Raw genomic sequence first — 21,574 nt, 5'->3', positions numbered from 1 at the left:
GGTCCATTCTCTTGTTCAGGAGTATTGAAGCATGTGGAGCTCTCCATAAATTTGGCTGGCAGTTGTTGGATGCATGCTGATCACCCTTTTGCACCACAGTAGGGTGAGGGTGGGAGTTCCTTTGCAAGTGAGGCAAAACCAAAAGTCTTTACAGCTAAACCAGCTACTTGATAGAATGCCAAAATCCATTTATTTTCAAGTATGCCACAAAACTGGCACTAGTAACCTAAGATGCAAGAAGAGAACGTGAATGACATGTAACAGAACCAGAAAACAGAGTCTATCAGAGTGGAGGTGTTAATCTGTGGTCCGCCCACCAATGTCCTTCCCCACCAGGATCTCACCTTGACTGCACAGACTTGGCCACAGCAGGAATTCACACCACGGGCTCCACTCACAGCTCTCTCTTCTTAGCAAGAACCACCCAGCATCCAGGCAAGCCCACAGACCACCAAGCCTCCATCTTCCTTGTAAGTTACAAGACGTAATAATGGATGAACTTCCTCATTGGGGCTGCTTTTTGGTCGGTTATGCGTGCTTTACTCTCAGGTGGTTTTTCATTTTAAAGCCTGAGTAGAATGAACTGTGCGTGCAGGAAGGTGGCACAGCACACCCACATGTGGCAAATGGCTATTCCACATAAACGCTGCTGTCGTCAAGAACCACTTCAGCATCTCTTGGATTTTGCCATAAGCTGAAATAGACTGCAAGAGGCCCTGGAGCGTGAGCCACAGAGTGAGTGCAATCATTTCCACTGGTGATCCAAGGCAGCAGGTAAACCCCAGCTCCTGAAGAGAGGTACTCTGACCCGACCTTGTGTGCCACCTAGTGCTGCTATTAGAAAACAAATATAGGCAGAAAGCCCAGTCACTAAATCCCACCTACACCTGCCAAAGGTAGAGATACAACAGCCATGTATCAGGTCCAGTATTCATCTACATTTTAAATTTAAGCTATTTGAGCATTTCCTAAAAAATTTTCCCTGAGTACAATTATGTTTGCAGATCCCTTCTCCGCATGCATTGAGGGACGTGACAATTAATTGAAAACGTATAAAGAGGAACAATCCAAGGAGCGTAAACCACACCTAGTGCCCAGAGTTTACAATCATAAACCTTCAGTCCGTCTTGTTAGGGAGACTATTTGCAATTTATAACACCAGAGACTCCCACTGACACTGCAATCCAGGTATGTTAAATTCTGTGGGAACTCAAGGGTGCCTCTTCCCAGAAAGCAAGGCAAAGTCCTGTTCTTCTGCTGTTACATTTAGGAATCTGGCACAGGAGCCTGAACAATTCTCACCAGGTTACATATGAAGATAATGGCAAAACCCTAATTTTAATCTCAACGTCACTCTTTTTCTTCCCGTTCTGGAAGAACTGGTTCATTTCTTCAGGGATATCTTTGTTTATCAACATGATAAACATTGATAAACATGTTTATTAACATGATAACACAGCGTCTCACGTAAAAAGGCAAGCATGGAAATTTGTGACAAACTAGAAACACACAAAATAATTACTCACTTCCTAATTTTATGCTTTTCTTTAAATAAAACCCTATTTTTCTTCCCATGTTCTGTTAGAATGAGACACTTGGTCACAAATTACAGAAGCTTTGAGACTGTGATTAGGTTAAGATTCGAGCACATTCATATGATTCATACGTTCACATGTTATTAATATAGAAGAGAGAAATGCTTTTGCTCTTAAGAATACACATCTCCTTAAGTAATTATCTCTAATCCTAAACACATAACATAAAATATCTATGACTGGTGTATGGAAATACATAGATGGATCGTCACCCTCCTCTAAACTGAATGGGGTACAAGTTGGAACAGCAGCAGAAGCATCACTCAAAAATCTGTAACAATACATACACCTACATTATCTTTGTTCTGGGTTTTGTGTTAGTAACTTAAAAACCCAACAACCTCTCATTCCATTTTCTCCAGGCTTAGCTATTTATAAAGTTTTTCCAGTAGGATCCCACTGGTATTTTTGTTATCCTTAAAGAGATACATAGCTTTTTAGAGCTAAGTATGTCCATTTAAGTCAGCATTAACTAATCAGATTCAGCAAGAGAGTGTTAAATTCATGTACTGGACCTTACATACTGTACACGCTGTCACAAGAGCAAATTCATGACCAACCACTTTTCCTCATCATAATTCTATGTATTAATGCTTGGGGACAAGTTTGTGCCACTTGCGATGTAGATATTCACAGGATGTGTTTAAATCAAAGTCCTTCATAAGACCAAGCTTATTTTACCTCCACCTTTCCCATTTTTAAGTTGTAATGAGACAGCACAAAGAGAACCATTAGTTCACAAAAGCTTTTTGAAAGGCATTTAAAGGCTTGGAGAAGTAAAATTAATAATAAATTTGTCACTGAAAAATTGGTACATAAAACATTTTTTTTCTGACAAAGTTAAAGCTTAATAAAGCCCAAGTCATCCAAATAGGTATGAAAAACTTCTGGTGCCTTTGAAAAACAAAGTGTGGAGGAAATAAAATTACAGTAACAATGGATCAAAGCTCAGGGTAAGAGCTTATAGAAGGGGAAGGTGACTTTGTTTTAAATCAAAGCTGATTTCATTTACTCATTCATGCTCTCATACCCACAGGATAGCAAGCACTAGGATGTGTGTGTGTGAGTAGTCTGATCACAAACCAAGAATGTGTTTCAAGGTTGTGTGGTCAGGTTTCCTTCAATGACACTGTCCTGGTCTGAGGTAAAACAGAACCGAGTTTCTGTCGTTCATCTCAGTGGCCAGTCCAGCCCAAACCACAACAGACACAAAGGAAAAGAGGCGATGGCTATCAAGTCTTAATTGTAGCTCCTCTGTTCATCTGATGCTGACAAGGGCGTGATGGTTTTTGGCTGTGTCTTCTGTACCTTCGGGAACTGATGGTAATTACTCCCTATCCTGTCAAATACCTGAGCCTTTATGATTTGCTCAGACATTTTCCTCTCAATGTCATTGCCCTGAAAAGCTATACACAGACGTGTTGGGGTCTTTATGACTTGTTAGACTAGGTGTTAACATTTTTAAACTCAAGCATGTATTTATAGAAAAATAGGCAAAATGCGCCTAGCTATACCCAAAAAAGTGCGTTTACAAATCATATCTGTATAGTGGATCCCCAACTATCCACACATGATCCTTTATCAAATGTCACCATAGACTAAAAAAGCCAGTATGCCAAAGCAAAACCTTCATATTTTTACTTACATCTAAATTAAGTATAAAAAAATGTAAAAGTGTATCTCATTTTAAATTACAGTGCACGAGTTCATGCAGGGATATTTGAGTGGACTGTGATGACCTGCATGTAGTTAGACCCTACTCAAATTAGCCCCCTTTAACTATATTCCCTGGCAAGCAAATCAGTAATGTCTTTGGGAGCTATCAGCTGTGTGCGTAAACTTTTTGTCCTCTCTCAAAAATGATCATTTGTTTGATATTATTGCTCTTTGTTGCTTTTTTTTTTTTTTTTACAATTACTTATAATTTCCTATGTTTCAATATACTTTATTATCCCTTAGGCCTATTTATCCAGCAGAGTTCATAAAACATGAAAGACTGGAAACCTGGCAAAGAGAACATTGAGGTCAGAACCAGAGAGAGGAGACGGAGGAGGGCACACATGTACATTGCTATTCATGACTTGTACACTCTCACGAACTTCAGAAAAAAGGGACCTGAATCATGCACATGTACACACCCAGCTGAGAGCAACTCGCCGTGCATTTGCAGTTGGCAAATATTTTGAAAACCAGCATTTTTCCTATTTGAAGAGGAAATGGGAAGACGCGGAAGGAGACGTTACAAACAGATGATCATTTTCAGTCTTGCTGAGTTTTCACCCTTATTCTCTGGGCTGTCAAACAGACAAAAGAACAGCAAGACAAAAAATTATCAACTAGCCATGCCCATTATTTATTAAGTCCAGTCCCTCAACTGAAGACACTATCCCAGCTACACAGGAATAACCTGGTCTTGCAGAGCCTTCAGCTCACCGTAATCCCCAGGCTTTTCAAGAGGTGGGGTTTTTGACGACCTCTGTAAGCTCAACAGCTCTTGTAACTAGAGAAAGCAAACAATCCTCCCTCACACAACTCCCATACCATACCACGTCAGATGGACAAAAGGAGGTGGTGTGAATTCAAAGAACAAGAAAGGTGGCTATCACTACCGCAAAATTTGTATGGATTATTTCAGGATGAATTCCCTGTACAATTTGCACGTCAATTCAAATTTGTATTCTAATTTGCCTAATGGTACTTTATTCAGTAACTAGGCAAAACATTTATTTCTGTTAGTGCTGTTTACCTTCATGTTAATTATTACCTTTTGTTTTTGTAGTTAGCAAAATAAAGTTTGTTTCCTTTTTTTATTTTTCTCCCAAGAGGTTTTTATATGTATCTTCCCCCTTAGTTGCAATATCCAGCAAAACAGGCATTTTCAGTTTTGCTCTCACTGGAAAAAAGATGAGGGTACAAGCTAGAAGGTTGGGAGAAAAGGAGATTTTGGTCCTCTAATCCTTTTTGTACAGAAATCAACAAAATGATGACTCATTCTCAAATTAGCAGGAACAGGGAGTTACTTTTGAAGAGGAAATAAAATCCGCAAAATAAATTCAGCAAAATTCAGTAAATAAATCAGCTCTTGGCCAATGAAATCCATCAAATAAATCAGGTACAAATTAGCATCAAATATGCTGGCAGCTACTGTTCCATAACTTTTGCGAGCAGAGAAAAAGAGGAATAATTCAAACACTCCCTCCCGTGCAAGACAAAATGCTTTATGTGGGCCCTTAAGCAAATCCGTGAAAGTCAGTTTGGAAGCTCTTCAGCCACAGTTCATCTTGTATCTGAAAAACCATGCAGCACTACCATATCATGATAGTTCTCCTGCTCTAGATCTGGTCTTGAACATAAAATAACAGCAAGTTCTCATCCAATACTGTCTGTCCAGCTTCTGTTGTTCGTGTTTTCCAAACTGCTTGTTGTCTTCCAGCATCGATCCAAACAACTGAAAAAGCATAAGCCATCCTCATAAAAAACTCCTCTAGGGAGCCACGCTTTTGATCTACAACAGATGCGTGGAATGAGGCAGAGGGGCAAGTCTCTAAACCAGACTGGACTAAAACACTTTTAGCTCTTTGTCAAAACAAAGCACTCTGTGTACACTCAGGAAAAAGCATTGTGCTATATTTTTAACAAAAATTATGCAAATGTGAAATACATTGTTTGCCACAAGCTTCAAACATACCCTTTCAGTCCTGGATATGGATATGGATATGGCAGGGATCGCTACATTTAAAGACATGTTCTGTAGCTTTCTGGGCAGTGGTCCTGTTTGTGAATGCCTGACCTCAGACACAACCAGCATTAGAGCCCAGGCCTGAGCACTCCATCTCAAAATCAGGACTGATACTGCTATTGACCCCAGACACTGGTAATTTAAAAAGATGGTTAAAAATGGCTATATGAAATGTGAAGTTCAAAACGAGAGAAAAAGATTCACCTTAAGACAAGGACATAGCTCTGCCAGGTGGAAAAGCCTTTTTAATCCACAGGTTAATTATTTATTAATATTTTAGATAAGCATCTGAGCAAAAAGGAACAATTTAGCAAGAGGAAAAATTAGAATAACCCTCCTAATTATGTTGGAATCAGAGCACCCTGGGAAGGGGGGGTCTTGAGATTTTCACCTGGATGATCTCCAAACAGGCTTAGGGTATAAAATGAAACACATTATCCCAATCAACGCTATTTTTGATGACTGCAAGCCTAAAGTCATAGGTTTTACACAGGAACTGATTCCCCAGTTACATGATTAGATAAGTGTTACCTAGCTGAGAGGCTGGTAGCAGCGTAAGAAACCTTTGAAGACAGTTCTGCACACAGGCTTGTTTCACTCCTGGTTGCCCCAAAGAATTTAAATGTCCAAATTTTGATGTTGTGCATAAGTTTTTTCTTTCACATTAATCTTACACAGCCCTTGTGCTGAGGAGGACTTCCAGGTAATTGGCCAACACGAAGGTATTCCATCCCCAAGACAAGACTGGTAGAGTATCTGAAACATTGCAATGTAACTCTCCAGGGAGCTGCAGGGACTTGTTTGGGACCGGGTAACAAATAAATCAACGGCTGCCATAAGACTGTATGAGCAGTGAAGTGCAGCAAATAGGAAAAGGATGTTATGCAGATCGCCTAGTAATTCCTGCTCTGCAAAGTGCTTTGCGTTTGTTAGGGCTTTTTCTTCCCCGTTGAGTATTGCCCATAGTGTGACAATAATATATGACGTCTCACGGTACTGCCTTTATGTCATTTACATTCATTAGTGTTAAAGAGCAGGGGATAAGGAGTCAGGGCTAATCGTTCTTACCAGTGAAGTGAAACGACAAAATGTTCTACACATAAATATTTCTCTTTTTTTCCTACCCCCTGGAAAGTCTATAAACATTTCAAAATCCCCCAGAGCTAAGTTAGAACACCTAAGAACCACTTTGCATGAAGCACTCCATATTTAATTGATACAGGCAGGGGCACCAGCTATTTCAAATGAGTTCACCGAGAGGAAGTTCACAAGGTCTTTCCTGCCACACCTGTGCTTCTATTAGCAGCTCGCCCGAGATACCCACGGGCCTGACCCAGAATCATCTCAGTTCAGTGAGTCCAAGAGAGGGGGTGGAGGAGTTTTTGGGGAGTCATGGTTATAGCAAGCCACGGGGGAGCCATTTGCATAGGAGCTGTGGTCCCTGCCTGCAAGTCAAGAGGAAGGCCACTCTGAGGCGTCTTTCTCCCAGCAAGAGCTGAAACTCTTGCAGAGCTGTAGGCAAAGAAGAAAAGCTCACCAGAAGCCAAGCAGGGAATGGTAATCCCCATCAGCTCTTGCCACCATCTGCTGACCTAGAAACCACTGAAGGCCTGTTCACAAGATAGTGACAGCCTTTGCAACGGTCTGGAACTAGTCACTTCAAAGGAACTGGTGGTGGCTCAAAGAAGCAACAGCTACTTGGGGACACCAGCATAAAATTAGCTCTTCATTACAGACAGAACTCTATAATGGTGAAACAGGTTGCCCAGAAGTTCTGGATGCCCCTTCCCTGGAAATGTTCAAGACCAGGCTGGATGGGGCTTTGGTCTAGTGGGAGGTGTCCCTTGCCCATGGCAGGGGGAGTTGGAACTAGAGGATAAGGAAGAACCCAAACCATTCTATGATTCTATGATTCTAAATATACCCTGCTATTTCCATCCAAATCTGGCCTGAAGCCAAAGCTGAGGACTGACTGGCCTGAGGCCGCTGGCAACTCTCTCCAAAACAATCCTAGGAAAGCTGCCATGTGAAATGAAAACCCAAAATAACATGCATTGCCAAAACATGTTGCAAAGCCCTCATTTACTTAATGAACTACCTATAAGGAGCACACGGCAAGGCACAGAGCAGCACCAGCACAAAATTTCCACAGCTGGTGGAAACAACTGAACAAGAGAAGCTAAGATGTTTTCAGTTGGTTTTGTATGATTTATCTCCTCTTCACTGAGGGTTAGGATGAGAAAGAAATCCCAAAATATTTTTGAGACCACCTCTGGATAAGCAGAAAAATAGTGGAAGAGAGTCATGTCAACATTAAACTAAATTGACAATTGTTCCACAAAGAAACACCATCAAAATTCATGATATAGAATGAATTGTGTGGAGTATCATAATGAAAACTGGTCACAAGGTCATATGCATTACTCTTACAAACAGTAATGAGATGTTCAGCTAGACGTGAGTTAGTCCTTTAAGCTGTACGCTGACAATTTAGTATTTGGAACAAATAAACACATACCCTTTTCTGAAAATACATCCTTTCAGGAGGTATTCCCTCTCTGCTTTCTGTAAAGGGGCATTCCTACAAGCCGAAGGTGCTGTGCCACGGTGGAGTTCCCTGGGTTCTGGTTCACTAACATACACAAATAGAAACACTAAGGGGGTGACACTCCTTTCGGAGCACCTCGGGTGAAACCTCTAACACCGCTCAAGCACCAAAAGGAAATTTTCAGTCTTTTCCCTGGCAGATACTAAACTAGATGGGCCGTGGGTCTAATCTCTTACAGCCACCGTGGTGTTTGCAGCTCCTTAATTATTGTCTATTTTTATATTTTTTATCATTATACATTTTCTCTAATTGAAAATTCTAGGGAAAAGAAATTAAAACCAGCAAGACTTTATTTCCTGATGAGTATCGCAATTGCATGACTTCCCTCAGAGGCTTGCTTTTAAGCCCAGCAAGCCAGCCACTTTTTATGCCATTACATAATTGGCTGTCTCAAAAAGCATTTGAACAATTTCTAAATTATTTGCCTTTGCTTAGAGTCATATGTCTTGGCAAGACATAACATGATGTGATGTCTCCTTCACAATCATCTAATTTCACTTTGAAAATAGCAGGAGTTTCTCCAGATTTTCTCTCCTGAGCCGTACATTTTCTTGGCAGAATTGTCCTAGATTAAAACTCTTGTTCCAACCTAAGTAGTTTAACTTGCAATATTTCTTAAAGTGCCTTCAATTCCCACTGGTAACTATGAATAATTACAGCAAGTTACCCACTTGCCTGAGTTCTAAAGGCCTTTTAAGGAAAAGGATCATGGAGAACAGTTTTTATCTGGTCTCTGAGTCCTCTTCCCTCACAACTAACCAGCTCATTTAATATCATTTCTGCCCTTTTATTTCTTCCTTTTTTTTTTTTTTTAATTGTAAGAGTATGTTGGCCGTGAGGCAAAGTGACAAGCCATTACAAGAATACTGGAAAATACTGCTCATTTAATTCTGGAAATGGAGATAACTAGAAAGGAGACTTGGGAGTTTGGGTAGCCTGCACTGGGCACAACCTGCTCCAGGAACCTCCCCACCCCAATGCAAGCTATTACTATAATTTGTGCGGGCACGGTCCACTGTCCATCCCAAAGAGATTTGTGTCATGGAACATTTTTGTTTGTCTGACATCAGATGACTCCTCCCGCCTCCCGGTTGTGAAGACCTAGAGTCAGTTCTAATGAACTCAACCTTGTAATACCAACATTTTAATCCACAGCTAGTCCTCAGTGAAAAATATGCCTTGATGGTGTCTTCTTCTATGGGCATTAAGTGAAGGCTCATAACGAGAAGTTGCAGAGTGGAGCTGCCCCCTTCTCAAAGCACCGAATGTCATTACTTAACAAGCTGTGTTTGACCAGACTACGACACCCAATGGAGTTACTTTAAAACTAATTTGCTGATCACAGTAAATACAGCAGCCTCCCAGCAACCAACACAACAACTTTTGGAATCCTAGCAAAGCAGCGTTTGAAAACCAGAAGACAAGTTGAGGATGGTTCATGCTTCCACAGACTTGCACCGAAATAAATCTCCCCTGAATGTGGGTGTGGGTGAACACGCACTCTGGGTGTATCCACCTCGTGATAGCCTGCTGTTGATCACCAAAGTCCCATCACGCACTGAAAATGCAAAAGCTCTAACAAAAAGTTTTATTGCACTGTACACACAAGCTTTAAGAAGTTATTCACCTATGAGCTTCATGTATAGAAAATTTATTGGAATATATTAGACCTTAGTGAAAATTCATCCATAGCTAAAAGGGTGGGAAATCCTGATGAGATGTTACACTCGTGTACTAAGACTGTAAAAATATCCCAATACCTCTATTATAAACATTGGTTTAAGGACAGAAGTTTACAATGAACTGCCTTGAGTTAATAAATCCATTTCTGCACCGTAACTGGCCATCACGTACCTTTATAGACTGTAAGTGCCCGCAGAACTGTACTGCTCTGCATAGGCTCCCACACCAAAGCCTTCCAGGAAAAAAATCAGCATCCCATCAGAGAAATGGCTACATTAGAAGAAGCACATGTGCTGCACTTAGGCAGTGAGAATATTTTTTTTTTTGGGTGCTTGATGATAATACTCTGTGAATACAGACAATTTATAGTTATGTTTATAGTTATATATGTGGACTATATATAGTGCTTATAGTTATATATGCGGATAAATGTTTTAAGTAGAGTTAGATTCAGTCTTCTATTCAGTAAGCCCTATCATGATTTGTTTTATGCCGTTTATGCATTTAAAAAAATGCTGCTTTTTTCCTTTTTTTCTTCTTCAGCAAGTGATTATACCTGAGATATAATATACATCTCCACAACAAAAGACTGGCTTGAGCTACATGACAAAGAAGCATTTGTATCACATCCTGGGTTCAGCTGTTGTATTTAAGCATTTGATTAATACATCTATGAATATTCTATCTAAAGGATCTGTGGACTTCTTTTACTGACTAAAGGCTGCTCACCTTATGAAACTACCAATTCTCCGAAAACCTTACAAAACCCTGCGGAGCAGAGGTTACTAAATGGAACAGCAGTTTTTACCCTTGTAAATTGATCTGGTAAATGCTCTTGGAGGAAAAAAAAAACAACACCTCTTCTCTTCAGAAATAGTGTTTGCTTTCTGTAAAGTGAAGGAGAAAAGGGACTAACAAATAAAACTGACAAAACTTTATTACCCAAAGATATGTTGTATGGAAAAAAGCATTATGCTGAAACCATTTTCTACGCAGTCTAACCTACTAGTTTCCTTTATCCAGTTTAATGTCAGTGCGCTGGAAAGGAGTGGAAAATTACAAAGTATGTTATCCGCTGCATAATAACAGACCAGCTGCACAACAAAAGAGCGTGAGACTGGATGAAAGAATTTACTAAAAAGTTAAGCAGGAAGTAGTTAAAAGAAAATTCCAGCATCTGCAATGAGGAACATAATACACTTGCAAATCTTCTCTCTATGGATGGATTTTCCGTGGAGGTTTTCCACAGAACAGTAGCCTTTTGATTGTTTTGATATATGATGCTTGCTATAAATGGCATAACAGAAGTAATTACTCTAATATGAGTTACAGCCATTGCGTGAGATGACAAAAAGCAGATAAAATGTCAGTTGATGCTTCTTTATGTAAGCGAGTTACAAAATCTGATGACATATTTTTCAGAGTTAACGGTGATCAAATGTCCACATAGGAAATACAAAGCATATTGAGGCTGCACGGAGGAAAAAACAGGGGCTTTGCTTAAAAAAACAACCCAGAGAACTGAATCACAACTGCAAAGAAGTTCACAGTTGAAGTCCAGTAGCTGACTGCTGATAAAGAAAAGTTGTTTTTCTTCATTCAAGCAAAAATAAAAAATATTTTCATCCTAATAGGTACAGTTCAAATAGGGAGACAATCCTATACATGGGTGCATCTACACAAGGCCTATGAAAAATTATTTGAAATTATAAAGAAAACAAACAATAGATCTGACCCAGAGCATGGCTGCCAAAAACTAGTAGGTTATGTTTATGGTCTTTTCTTTTAGATTCATCAGAAAAAGAAATTAAGAGTCTTGCTGCCTAAAAAAATCGGACAGACAGTTTTCAGAGTCAGCATCTGCCTCAAACTCAAACTATTATATGGGATAAAAATGTTGTTTCATATTCCATTCGTCCACACTCCTTGGAAAAAGTTTGTCCTAGAGTGCTTCGAGCTGAGTTTAAGTCATTTAGGGCTTGTTTTTCAAGAACTAGTCAGGCAGTACTGAATTCGTGACTACCAAATTTACAAATGAGGAAAAGAATAATATTGTCTAATACATTTCATCTGATAAATAAAACACATGGTTCTGGAAGCCATTCTGCTGAGGCTTTGTTCATTAACTTTCATTTAAAATAATGTGCACTCAATGTCTAGTCATCTCCCAAAGCAAAGAGCTCAACCTCACTTTGGGTAAAGCCGAGATTCACATTTTAGCTGTTATTAATGAGCAAGTATTGTGTTTTTTTTCTTTCTAGTTTTGTGACAAATTGATTTTTAACCCATATCAAGAAGTGTGCAGATGCCCTAAAGCCACATATTTGCAAAGCAGACAGGCCTACCTGGGACAAACCTGGCCATGATGCAGAACAACAAAGATGAAATTTTCGAGTGTACAGGTGTCTCATTTCACACCTTGTCTCGCTAGTTAAATTTGACATAAAGTTACTCTTTTCACCATAGTTTCACTACAGCTTTTGACTCTGAATCTGTCAAGAATTTTGGAGGTTTAAAACAAGAACTCAGAGACATTAATAACAACAGAAGCATGGAAATGGTTACTTTAACGGGGTTTAGTCCAAGAAGATGTTAATAATAGGAATTACAATCTTCCATCTTGGAAAGCATCCCCCAAAACTCTTGTTGGCTTCCAAATAAAACACAAGCAGAGGATTTATGTGTCTTCTTCAGTTGCTGGAGCACTAAATCCTTCTTTGAAAAGGGGAAGAAAAAAAATGGTGCCCAAACTTGCTCAGGTCTTACCTAAATCTGCTGTAGCTTTTTGTGCCATCTATCTATTTTTGTACACTTTTTTTTTGTTAATTCCAAAGGAGAAAAAAAAACAAACTTGCTCAGGTCTTACCTAAATCTGCTGTAGCTTTTTGTGCCATCTACCTATTTTTGTACACTTTTTTTTGTTCATTCCAAAGGAGAAAAAAAAGAACCAACAACGAATTGATTTGAATCATAAGGTATGCTCCCACTTTCCTAAGCAATGGCAAGTGCCCATAGTTACCCCATTTAACTAACCTCCCACCTCAACGTCATGGTCCTTGTCTCCCTGAAACAGGTCTGTGCAAGCAGCCAGAGCCCGTACACAAGCATGTCTTGTCCCTGGTATTTTTGTTCAGCGCAAGGCAGTCTGGTTCCCACATCTCACTTACTCTACCTTCATACATATTTTTGACTAGAACAAAATTCTGTTGTGTTCCAGACAATAACAGCAAAATTGCAGCAGTCTAGAAACTCCACAAATGAGGCACCTTTTTACTGCGATTTTCCGGGAAAAGTAAATAAAACTCCCTTGTTTTAAATCCAGGTAATAGAGTAGTTTTGTTTTCCAGCAGAACCTTGGGGTGCCAATGAAACAGGGACCCAAGTGACCAGAGCGCTCCATGAGGATACAGAATAAAGAGACAGAGAACTGACAGCCCAGTTGCCTCATCACACAAACCAGGGGATGATTACCTGAAACTAAAAAAGCAGTAACTGACACCTCTGCTAACACATTTCTGATTAGCAGAAGGCAGCAAAAAGACATCAACTTCCTCCTAAGGTCCTTAGATTTTCAAGAACATTTTCAGAACATCCAGAATTCTTATCATATCTTTGTACCCATCAGCCTCGGAGTGTGTTTTTCCTTCGGATGCAATATTAAAACTTTCTGTGATAGCAAACTTCAGATTGAGCACATTTTGCAACAAAAGAGCAGAAAAGTACAGACTGAAGAAATAAAACTGGCTCACTTCCCAGGAAACTACGGCGCTATTAAGCATGACGATGAGATTCCCACAACCACAAAGGAAGGGAAAGCATTGGAAATAGACTGAAAAGGTTCAAAGATAAATTCACTGCTATTTTGAGTGCAAGCAACCCCCGTGATTTCAGTAATATGTACTCCTTTGAACTAGCTGATACGAGGATTGTTTACCAGAAAGGAACACTGGTAAAGTAACATACATAACACATACAAACTACTGGCTGGACTTTTTTTTTGTTTTAATAGAAACCTGTAAATGCAAACAATGCACAGGGGAAAAAATGTGTTTTCTTTCATTCTGTTTTATAGAGTATCTATAAATATTTCACTCACGTTTCTGTGCATGTATCGCAAACACCAGGTTTCCTTTGGAGCAGCTGTGGTAGATACGTGCACTGCATGTTACACCTCCCAGCTTGTGGTGAACGTGAACCTGACAAGGCTCTGATGTGGATCTTTGCAACTGCAAATAGAAACGTGCATTTTAGAATCATAGAATGGTTCAGGTTTTAAGGCACCTTAAAGATCATCTATTTCCAGCCCTCCCTGCCATGGGCAGGGACACCTCCCACCAGACCAGATGGTTCAAAGCCCCATCCAGCCTGGCCTTGAACACCTCCAGGGATGGGGCAGTCACAACTTCTCTGGGCAACCTGGGCCAGGGTCTCACCACCCTCACAGTACAGAATTTCTTTCTAATATCTAACCTAAATCTCCCTTCTTTCAACTTAGAACGACTACCCCTCATCCTATCACTCCCCTCCCTGATAAAAAGTCCCTCCCCATCTCTCCTGTAGGCCTCCTTTAGGTACTGGAAGGTTGTTATGCGGTCTCCCCAGAGCCTTCTCTTCTCCAGGCTGAACAACCCCAACTCTCTCAGCCTATAATTTAATACTGTCCATCATCTACTCACTGTCTTAGAAAAATACTGGGTGCTCACTGAAATGGAGTCGAGCAGCTGACTTTATCGCCACCTTCTTCACTAGGGACCACGAGGAGTCTTAGCGGTGTCATGCTCTCTCTCTGGAACACTCACACCAGTGCAGCTCCCTCAAAGCCTTTCTGTTAGTCATCCTTAGCTTGGAAGTGGCCACGTACCTCGCTATGCAAGTGAAACTCAGCAGAAGTCAAAATCATCCTGGCATCCAGACAGCTACGTCCGCTCTACCTTGTCTCAACTCCAAGGCGTCGAGTGCAACTAACTCATTGGTGAGCAGAACTAGCAAGGAGATGCAGCTTTTCTCCTGGAAAAGAAATCACCCCAGGGATACTTTAACCAAAGTCCTTTCTCACGCTACAAACACAATTTTAACAGGTCTGCCACTTAACGCTACATTATTTTATTATTTTTACCAAATATTAGGCAAAATAAGGATAAACTCACATGCCCTCTAAAAACCGTAAGTTTTTAGACCATATAGAAAGACAGGAGAGCTAGAAAATAAAAGACAAGCAAAAATGCATTCAAAACTCTTAATATTTGATTTTTAAACCAATTTGGGAAGGTAATTTATTATAATAAAGAGGCAAAATTACAAGCACCTTGCCTTTACTTCTGCGTCCCAGAATGGCAGAGCTGAATTTAATTGAAGAGTTTACTAATTTTTCCCATTGAACCATAGATACAGATAAAATGAGGTGTGAATTCGATATTTTATTATTGTAGCTTTTCATACGCAGTTAAACCTGCATATGAAACAGGTGAACAGAAACAGGAACGAACAGCTTTCAGGGAATCAACTCCTCCAGAGAAGTTTAGGCCAATGTAAAAATGTTGAGGTTGAGGAAGCTACTCTGTTCCACAGGCTACTTCATCTGGACCAAAAGATACTTATAAAAATAAGGATCACAGAACTATAAATAATACTGAGGTTTTTTGCAAAGACTTTTTATACACTAAAAAACAACCCAACTTGTTAGCTGGTACATAGAATCTCCACCTGGTGGTGAGTCCTGCCACAGCAAACTTACTTTGAAGAAAAATTCTCGTTCCAATATATAACCAGTTCTTTATTACAGTTAATCCCAAAAGAAGAAGTGGGGAAGGGCATCATTCAGAAAAACAGCACTATCCCATCTCCCTGATTTTCCATCATCTTGGAAAGCTGAGGAATCCTTTCAGTTTTACCACAGTTATCAGGCACACAAGTGACCTTCCCTGACCGAAAACAGACTTGCACCAGACGTAGGGTAGGGTGGAAGGTGAACTATGCTGTTTTTTTCAGCCACAAAAAGTGCCACTTCCCAAGGAGAAGTGTCCTCTGGTCAAGGCTGAAGTTCTGCCCTGTTGGTCAGTTTGTACATTAGTTATTTATAATAATGGAAAACTTTAAGCAGTATCAGCTACTCATATCCCCAGGGTCCTCCAAATCATAGCATAGTTAGCTTTGTAATATCATTTTAGGGGTAATTCTCTAGCTGCACACAGTTAGTTCAGTTTTCCTCTTAACCTTGCTGGTTCTATACCCTAGAAACAAATTCTAGATTACATTTTCCTATGCACCTCATTAAAATGTAACATCTCACTTGCCTCATGTTTTCAGCAAAGTCTTATTACCTAACAGCATCAATAAAAGCAGTGTAAAATGGAGATATATAATCTATGAAGCCAAACCATTGATCTACAGCATGGTGCATACTGTGCATCCCTCCCTATACCCTGTTCCACCGGGCATTACGGGCGTTTCATAATTAGTCAATCTGGCTCACAACACCTCGTAATGCAGGAACGAAGCATCTCCCTTTCACACTTGGGAAGATCGAGCCACAGTTACTGGATTTGCAGGGGAGGATCAGGCTCCCCACAGCCACCCTCTGCTTCAAGCAGTTTTTTTATATTCGTACGTGTGTAAACATGTAAATAAATAATATATGCCTTTTCCTATGCCAGAAGAATCATGCGACTACAGACTTTCGTGCAGCATTCCTTAAAACATCTAGGATGACCCACTGCTGATGTACACAAATTATTCACCAACCACAGCGCAATGCTTCTGGGCCAAAAATAAGATTTTGTTTAAACTTGACCAAATCCACCCCCAGCGTATTCAGTAGTCACTGATTTGCAATTTAAGGACAATCAGCATTGAACTGAAACAGCAATGGATTTATTTTATTTCATTTTTCCCTCTGGTGTTTAATGGTGACATCAAGGGGGAAAGTGCAAGCGGCGGGCAGACCGCAGCAAGACCCCAGCACCGCGCTGTGGAGAATGACACAGACCTCTTACATCCTACTTATGTCATAATACTTTTTTCCATGTGCAACAAAGATTAAAAATAGCAGTAGATTTAAAAAAGAAAAAACAAAAATCTATGACAAAAATGTAAAGCATCTTCACAGGGCAGCCAGGAAACGAGCCACTCTACAGAGCAGTGGGGTGCATTTTAAAGCAAAAGCACTGGGAAAAAGTCACTGATCCTTTCAAAATAAGATGACAAATAACAGGATTTGGTCTCCTCGGAAGCACAAGGATATAGAAATGAAATTAAATGTGCTCAGTATCCATTTCTCCCTTCTGCACACACCCATTTGCAACACGCGTGCTTTGCAGCGAGCCCCCTTTAGCACATACAGAGGAAAAAAACCCCAAAATCTCCTCCAACCACTTCTTCAATGAACGTATTAAATTTACGGTGCTAACTAACAATCTAAAGCTCAGTCTCCCGAGAGCGCCCGACGCCGTGTCCCACACAACGGGGGGACCCCAGGCCTCAGTGGGACACCCACGGTATCACTGCGCTTTATGACCATTTAATTTCTGCTGCCGGGCAGAAAAAGACTTCTGACGGGATTTCATTGCACTTTTTCAGTCAGAAAAGCGCGTTTTCGGCCGCGGCTGCAGCGGAGCCCCAGGGCGGCCAGATGCAGTAACCGAGCTGCGTTTTGAAAACAAAATTTGGAAAAGGGGCGGTCTAGGAGCGGCGGGGGGGGGGTTTAAAAAATTCGGGGGGTAATTTTAGCATTTCTTTGGCCCCCTATCGCTCGGGACAAGGCGAGCCGCCAGCCGCCCTGAGGCCCCGGGCAGGCTCCCCGCCTCCCTGCCCTGAGGAGACGCCGGCGGCGCCAAAGGGGGGGAACGGGATGAGCCCGGGCGCTGAGGAGCCAAAGCGCCTCCTCCACTTCCCCGAGGCCGCCAGGGGCTCAAAGGGGACGGGGGTCCCCGCAGCACCCCCACACCAAAGGCGAGAAGAGCCGCGAGGGACGCCCCACGCCGCCGCCGCCACCGCCACCTCAGCGGCCCCCGCCGACAGCGTGACGGCAGCCGGGGGCGAGTACAGGGCCCCGGTCCCTGGCAGGTGGGAACTGACGGCGGCGACGGCGGCGGCGGCGGCGGGAGGGGCGGAGAGGGGCGGCGCGAAAGCGGCGCGAAATACCGCATTTCGCGAGTTTCCGGCGGGCGGAGTGCTGGGTGAGTCACCGACGAGCACCGGGGATAAATAGGCGGGCTCCTACCTGGGAGCGGCACTGAGCTCTCGGCGCCGAGCACCAGCAGAGCCTGAGCTACAGCCCCGACAACAGCCCCGCCGGGACATGATCCTGCCCTGCGCCCTGCTGGCCGCTCTCCTGGCTGCCGGCCACGCAGGTGAGTCCCCTCCTGGGGGCAGGAGCGAGGCCCAGCCCGCGGGGGAACGCCGTTCGGACCGTCCGTGGGGTCTTCTGTTAATTCATTATTATTATTAATTTTCGTGTTCTGTATCCTCTGCGCGGTTTCTCGAGTACTTGATGTATGGTAGAAGGGGTGTCAGGCCTCCGTTACCTCGTGCCTGAGGTAATCCCCCCCCTCTTCTGAGGAGGTGAGGGAGGCACAGGCAAGTTCTTACGCTGTTGTTAATGACTACTGCCTCACTTGGCCCAAAGACTAGTGCCAACGGATACTCTGTCCTCCTGACAATGCCCTGAAGTTTAATGTTTGTCTGCTTGAGTTTGGGAAGTCCGCTTAGCGGCAGCTGCGTTCTCATCTGGCGATGTGGGATGCTAATCAGAGCGTTTTGGTTCCTTCCAGCCAACCCTTGCTGCTCAAACCCCTGCCAGAACAGAGGAGTGTGCGTGACGACAGGATTCAATCAGTATGAATGCGACTGCACGAGGACGGGATATTACGGGGAAAACTGCATGACACGTAAGTATCTCAAATCTCTTCTCTCGTGGAAATGAAATTGGAGAACTCGCTTCTGTTCTCTGTAGCTAACTTACAGCAATCTGTCCATTGGTGCTCGCAGCGGAATTCTTCACGTGGCTGAAGCTAACGTTGAAACCTTCGCCAAACACTGTCCACTACATCCTCACCCACTTCAAAGGAGCCTGGAATATTGTCAACAACATTCCCTTCTTACGAGATGCTATTATGAGATATGTGTTAACATGTAAGTATAAGTTCTCTTATCTAGTCCTCTTAATTGGCAAAAGTTACTCGTAGGACTCCAGAATATTTCACCTGATTGGCCCATGTGTAAAGTTAGCAAGCTGAAATGTGCTAATGTTAAAACGCTCTAACCAAAACTTAAGATTTCTGCATGATGCAGGCTTATATAAAACATGCTTTCAAATGGAAATGCATTTTGCTCTAATATTCAAGAGAATCTAAGATTTTGGTACTGTAAACTTTGCATCAAACTGCTCATGTTAATAGTTGGATCCAGCTGGTAGTCCAGGACCTAGTCCTGTTATTCAGTAACTGTAATCCCATTTAACATCAGTAGATGATAAGTGTGGAATTTGTGAATGCAGCTGCTGCCAAAATATAGGGAAAAGATCTGGTCTTCTGACTTCTTTTGAGACTAAAATGTACACTTTAAAAAAAATAAATACTCTTTTCTCTTACAGCAAGATCACACTTGATCGACAGCCCACCAACCTACAATAGTGATTATAGTTATAAAAGCTGGGAAGCTTATTCCAATCTTTCTTACTACACAAGAAGTCTTCCACCAGTAGGACTTGACTGTCCAACACCAATGGGTGTTAAAGGTAAGGATTAAACCAAATGTGTAATGCATAATTCTAGGAATTTCTACTTATCCTCTTCAAAAATACCACAAAACCTGCTTGTCTATAACCTCAGTATGGCTGACTTTAAGAATAGCCATGTACACTCTGTAAAGACCTAAAAGATAACAATTCTGGTTCTCGTTATTGAGTTACATGCTAAAACCAGAGAATCTAGAAGTTTCTAATAAAATCAAGAAAGCAAGCATAGAAAAGCAGATAATTCCCCGTACTTGTAAGCTGCTATACTTTGATGGTACATTTAAAGTCTTAAGCATTTTTGTTGTTAGCAACAAAATTAAGCATTGCTTAAACGTAGTTGTCTTGAATATCTCACTGTTTCTTTCTCTTGCAGGTAAGAAGGAGCTTCCAGATTCAAAACTGATCGTGGAAAAGTTTTTGCTAAGGAAAAAATTTATTCCTGACCCACAAGGCACAAATGTGATGTTCACATTCTTTGCCCAACACTTCACTCATCAGTTCTTTAAGACGGACCACAAAAAAGGACCTGGCTTCACCAAAGCTCTTGGCCACGGGGTACGATCACAGCTCTAACTTGAACACAGCGCTTAGTTCTTAGGAGCTACATAGCAGCCAGAATTGTATCTTACAGGTTGTCAGGGTACACAAACACCAGTGCACATGCTGTGCAATGCTGTTTGCCACAAGCTGATGGGCTTACCCTTTCTGTAATTTCTCCTTAGGCAGCATTCCAGCACTCAATAGCACCTCTTCCTGGACCAGAACCGCTTGTGTAAAGCATGTGGTTCTGTTGAAAATACCTGCTTTCACCTAAAGCATGTTACATCTAGCGAGTATCCAGAACTCAGTCAGTTGCAAAGAGCTGTATCCAGCACTGTTAAGTATTTTATGTGCTGCCAATGGAAGGGACTTAGGTTTAAAAAGAAGTTTAAAGGCAGACTTGGATTTAGGATCTTTATCTACAAAACAAGCAGCCTTTGGACAAAGAATTCTTCAGTATAAGTGCAATGTGTATGTCTAAAACAAAGCTATAAAATGTATTTGTGTCTACAAAGAGCCATCTGCATAATAGAAAGCTGCCGACACTTTAAACAGGGTCGTTTTAAATTGCCAGTCAATTTAACAACTTGTTCTTTTGTAGAGGTGGCTGCAGATGCCAGGAAATAATTTGGCTTCATCTTTAAATACCAGTGTATTATAGGGTAACAATAATATAATTAAAAGATAAATGTCTAAGGTATGAACTCATATGGGTATCCATAGCAGTGGGACATATCCTAAAATAGCAAGAAGATGCGGGGTGGCTTCATGTTCCAAATGCTTTTATTTTATAGGTTGACTTGAACCATATTTATGGAGAGACTCTGGAGAGACAACTTAAGCTGAGACTTCTAAAAGATGGAAAGCTAAAATACCAGGTACGTCTCATCTTAAACTTCCTACCTTCTTATTGGATGACATACTTGCTAAAACTAGTGCTCTGTGCATGGTATAGTTGTTCTAAAGCGTAAGCCTAAAGTCAGTACTATCAGAGTCAACACAGCTTAACTCATAAGCATCATAGCTTACGGCTTCTTTTTCTTCTTTCTTTCTCCTCCCCTTCTGGCAGATGATTGATGGAGAAATGTATCCACCAACGGTGAAGGACACTCAGGCAGAAATGATCTACCCTCCTCACGTACCTGAACACTTGCAGTTTTCTGTCGGGCAGGAGGTGTTTGGTTTGGTCCCAGGCTTGATGATGTATGCCACAATATGGCTGAGGGAACACAACCGGGTCTGTGACATCCTGAAACAGGAGCATCCAGAGTGGGATGATGAGCAGCTGTTCCAGACCACTAGACTCATATTGATAGGTGAGACTTGTACTGAGAAGGGGAGAACCTTCTCTTGAGTGTGGCACTTCTACCCATTATCTACTGCAGTTGCAGTCGGTGTAGTAAGAGGGAAAGCTATTACTTAAACTGGTGTGTGAGGGCATACATCTGAGCCTTCGTGACTTCCCACTGAGATTGCATTGAGATACTGCTTCCTCCCAGCTATGTTAAAGACAGAACTAAAGAAAACTGAGCTAAGTAATACTTGATTCCCTTATCTCAGGTAAACAGAACTGAAAGCAGTGAAAAAGGGGGAAGTTAAGGTTCACTTCTCCAAGAGACCATGTGAGCCTAGATGACCTCAGACTCTTAGATCTTGTGGGTTGTTTCCCCCCCCCC

The 21,574-nt window shown here is 41.6% G+C and overlaps 1 protein-coding gene across 1 annotated transcript in view; it reads left to right on the top strand.

Annotated features, from left to right (window-relative positions):
* Positions 1 to 17,855: 17,855 nt before the first annotated feature.
* Positions 17,856 to 21,574, top strand: part of PTGS2 (prostaglandin-endoperoxide synthase 2 (prostaglandin G/H synthase and cyclooxygenase)) — an 8,017-nt gene continuing 4,298 nt past the window's right edge. The window contains exons 1-7 of the mRNA XM_014946735.1: positions 17,856 to 17,973; positions 18,394 to 18,510; positions 18,611 to 18,754; positions 19,215 to 19,358; positions 19,732 to 19,913; positions 20,693 to 20,776; positions 20,968 to 21,214. Of these exons, the coding sequence (XP_014802221.1) occupies positions 17,922 to 17,973; positions 18,394 to 18,510; positions 18,611 to 18,754; positions 19,215 to 19,358; positions 19,732 to 19,913; positions 20,693 to 20,776; positions 20,968 to 21,214 (970 nt within the window). The 5' untranslated portion in view covers positions 17,856 to 17,921. The remainder of the gene's footprint in view (positions 17,974 to 18,393; positions 18,511 to 18,610; positions 18,755 to 19,214; positions 19,359 to 19,731; positions 19,914 to 20,692; positions 20,777 to 20,967; positions 21,215 to 21,574) is intronic.

This window comes from Calidris pugnax, unplaced genomic scaffold (genome assembly GCF_001431845.1).
Source record: "Calidris pugnax isolate Ruff unplaced genomic scaffold, ASM143184v1 scaffold30, whole genome shotgun sequence".
NCBI lineage: Eukaryota > Metazoa > Chordata > Aves > Charadriiformes > Scolopacidae > Calidris > Calidris pugnax.
The sequence above is the reverse complement of the archived record's forward strand: the minus strand, read 5'-3'. Positions and strand labels throughout refer to the sequence as shown.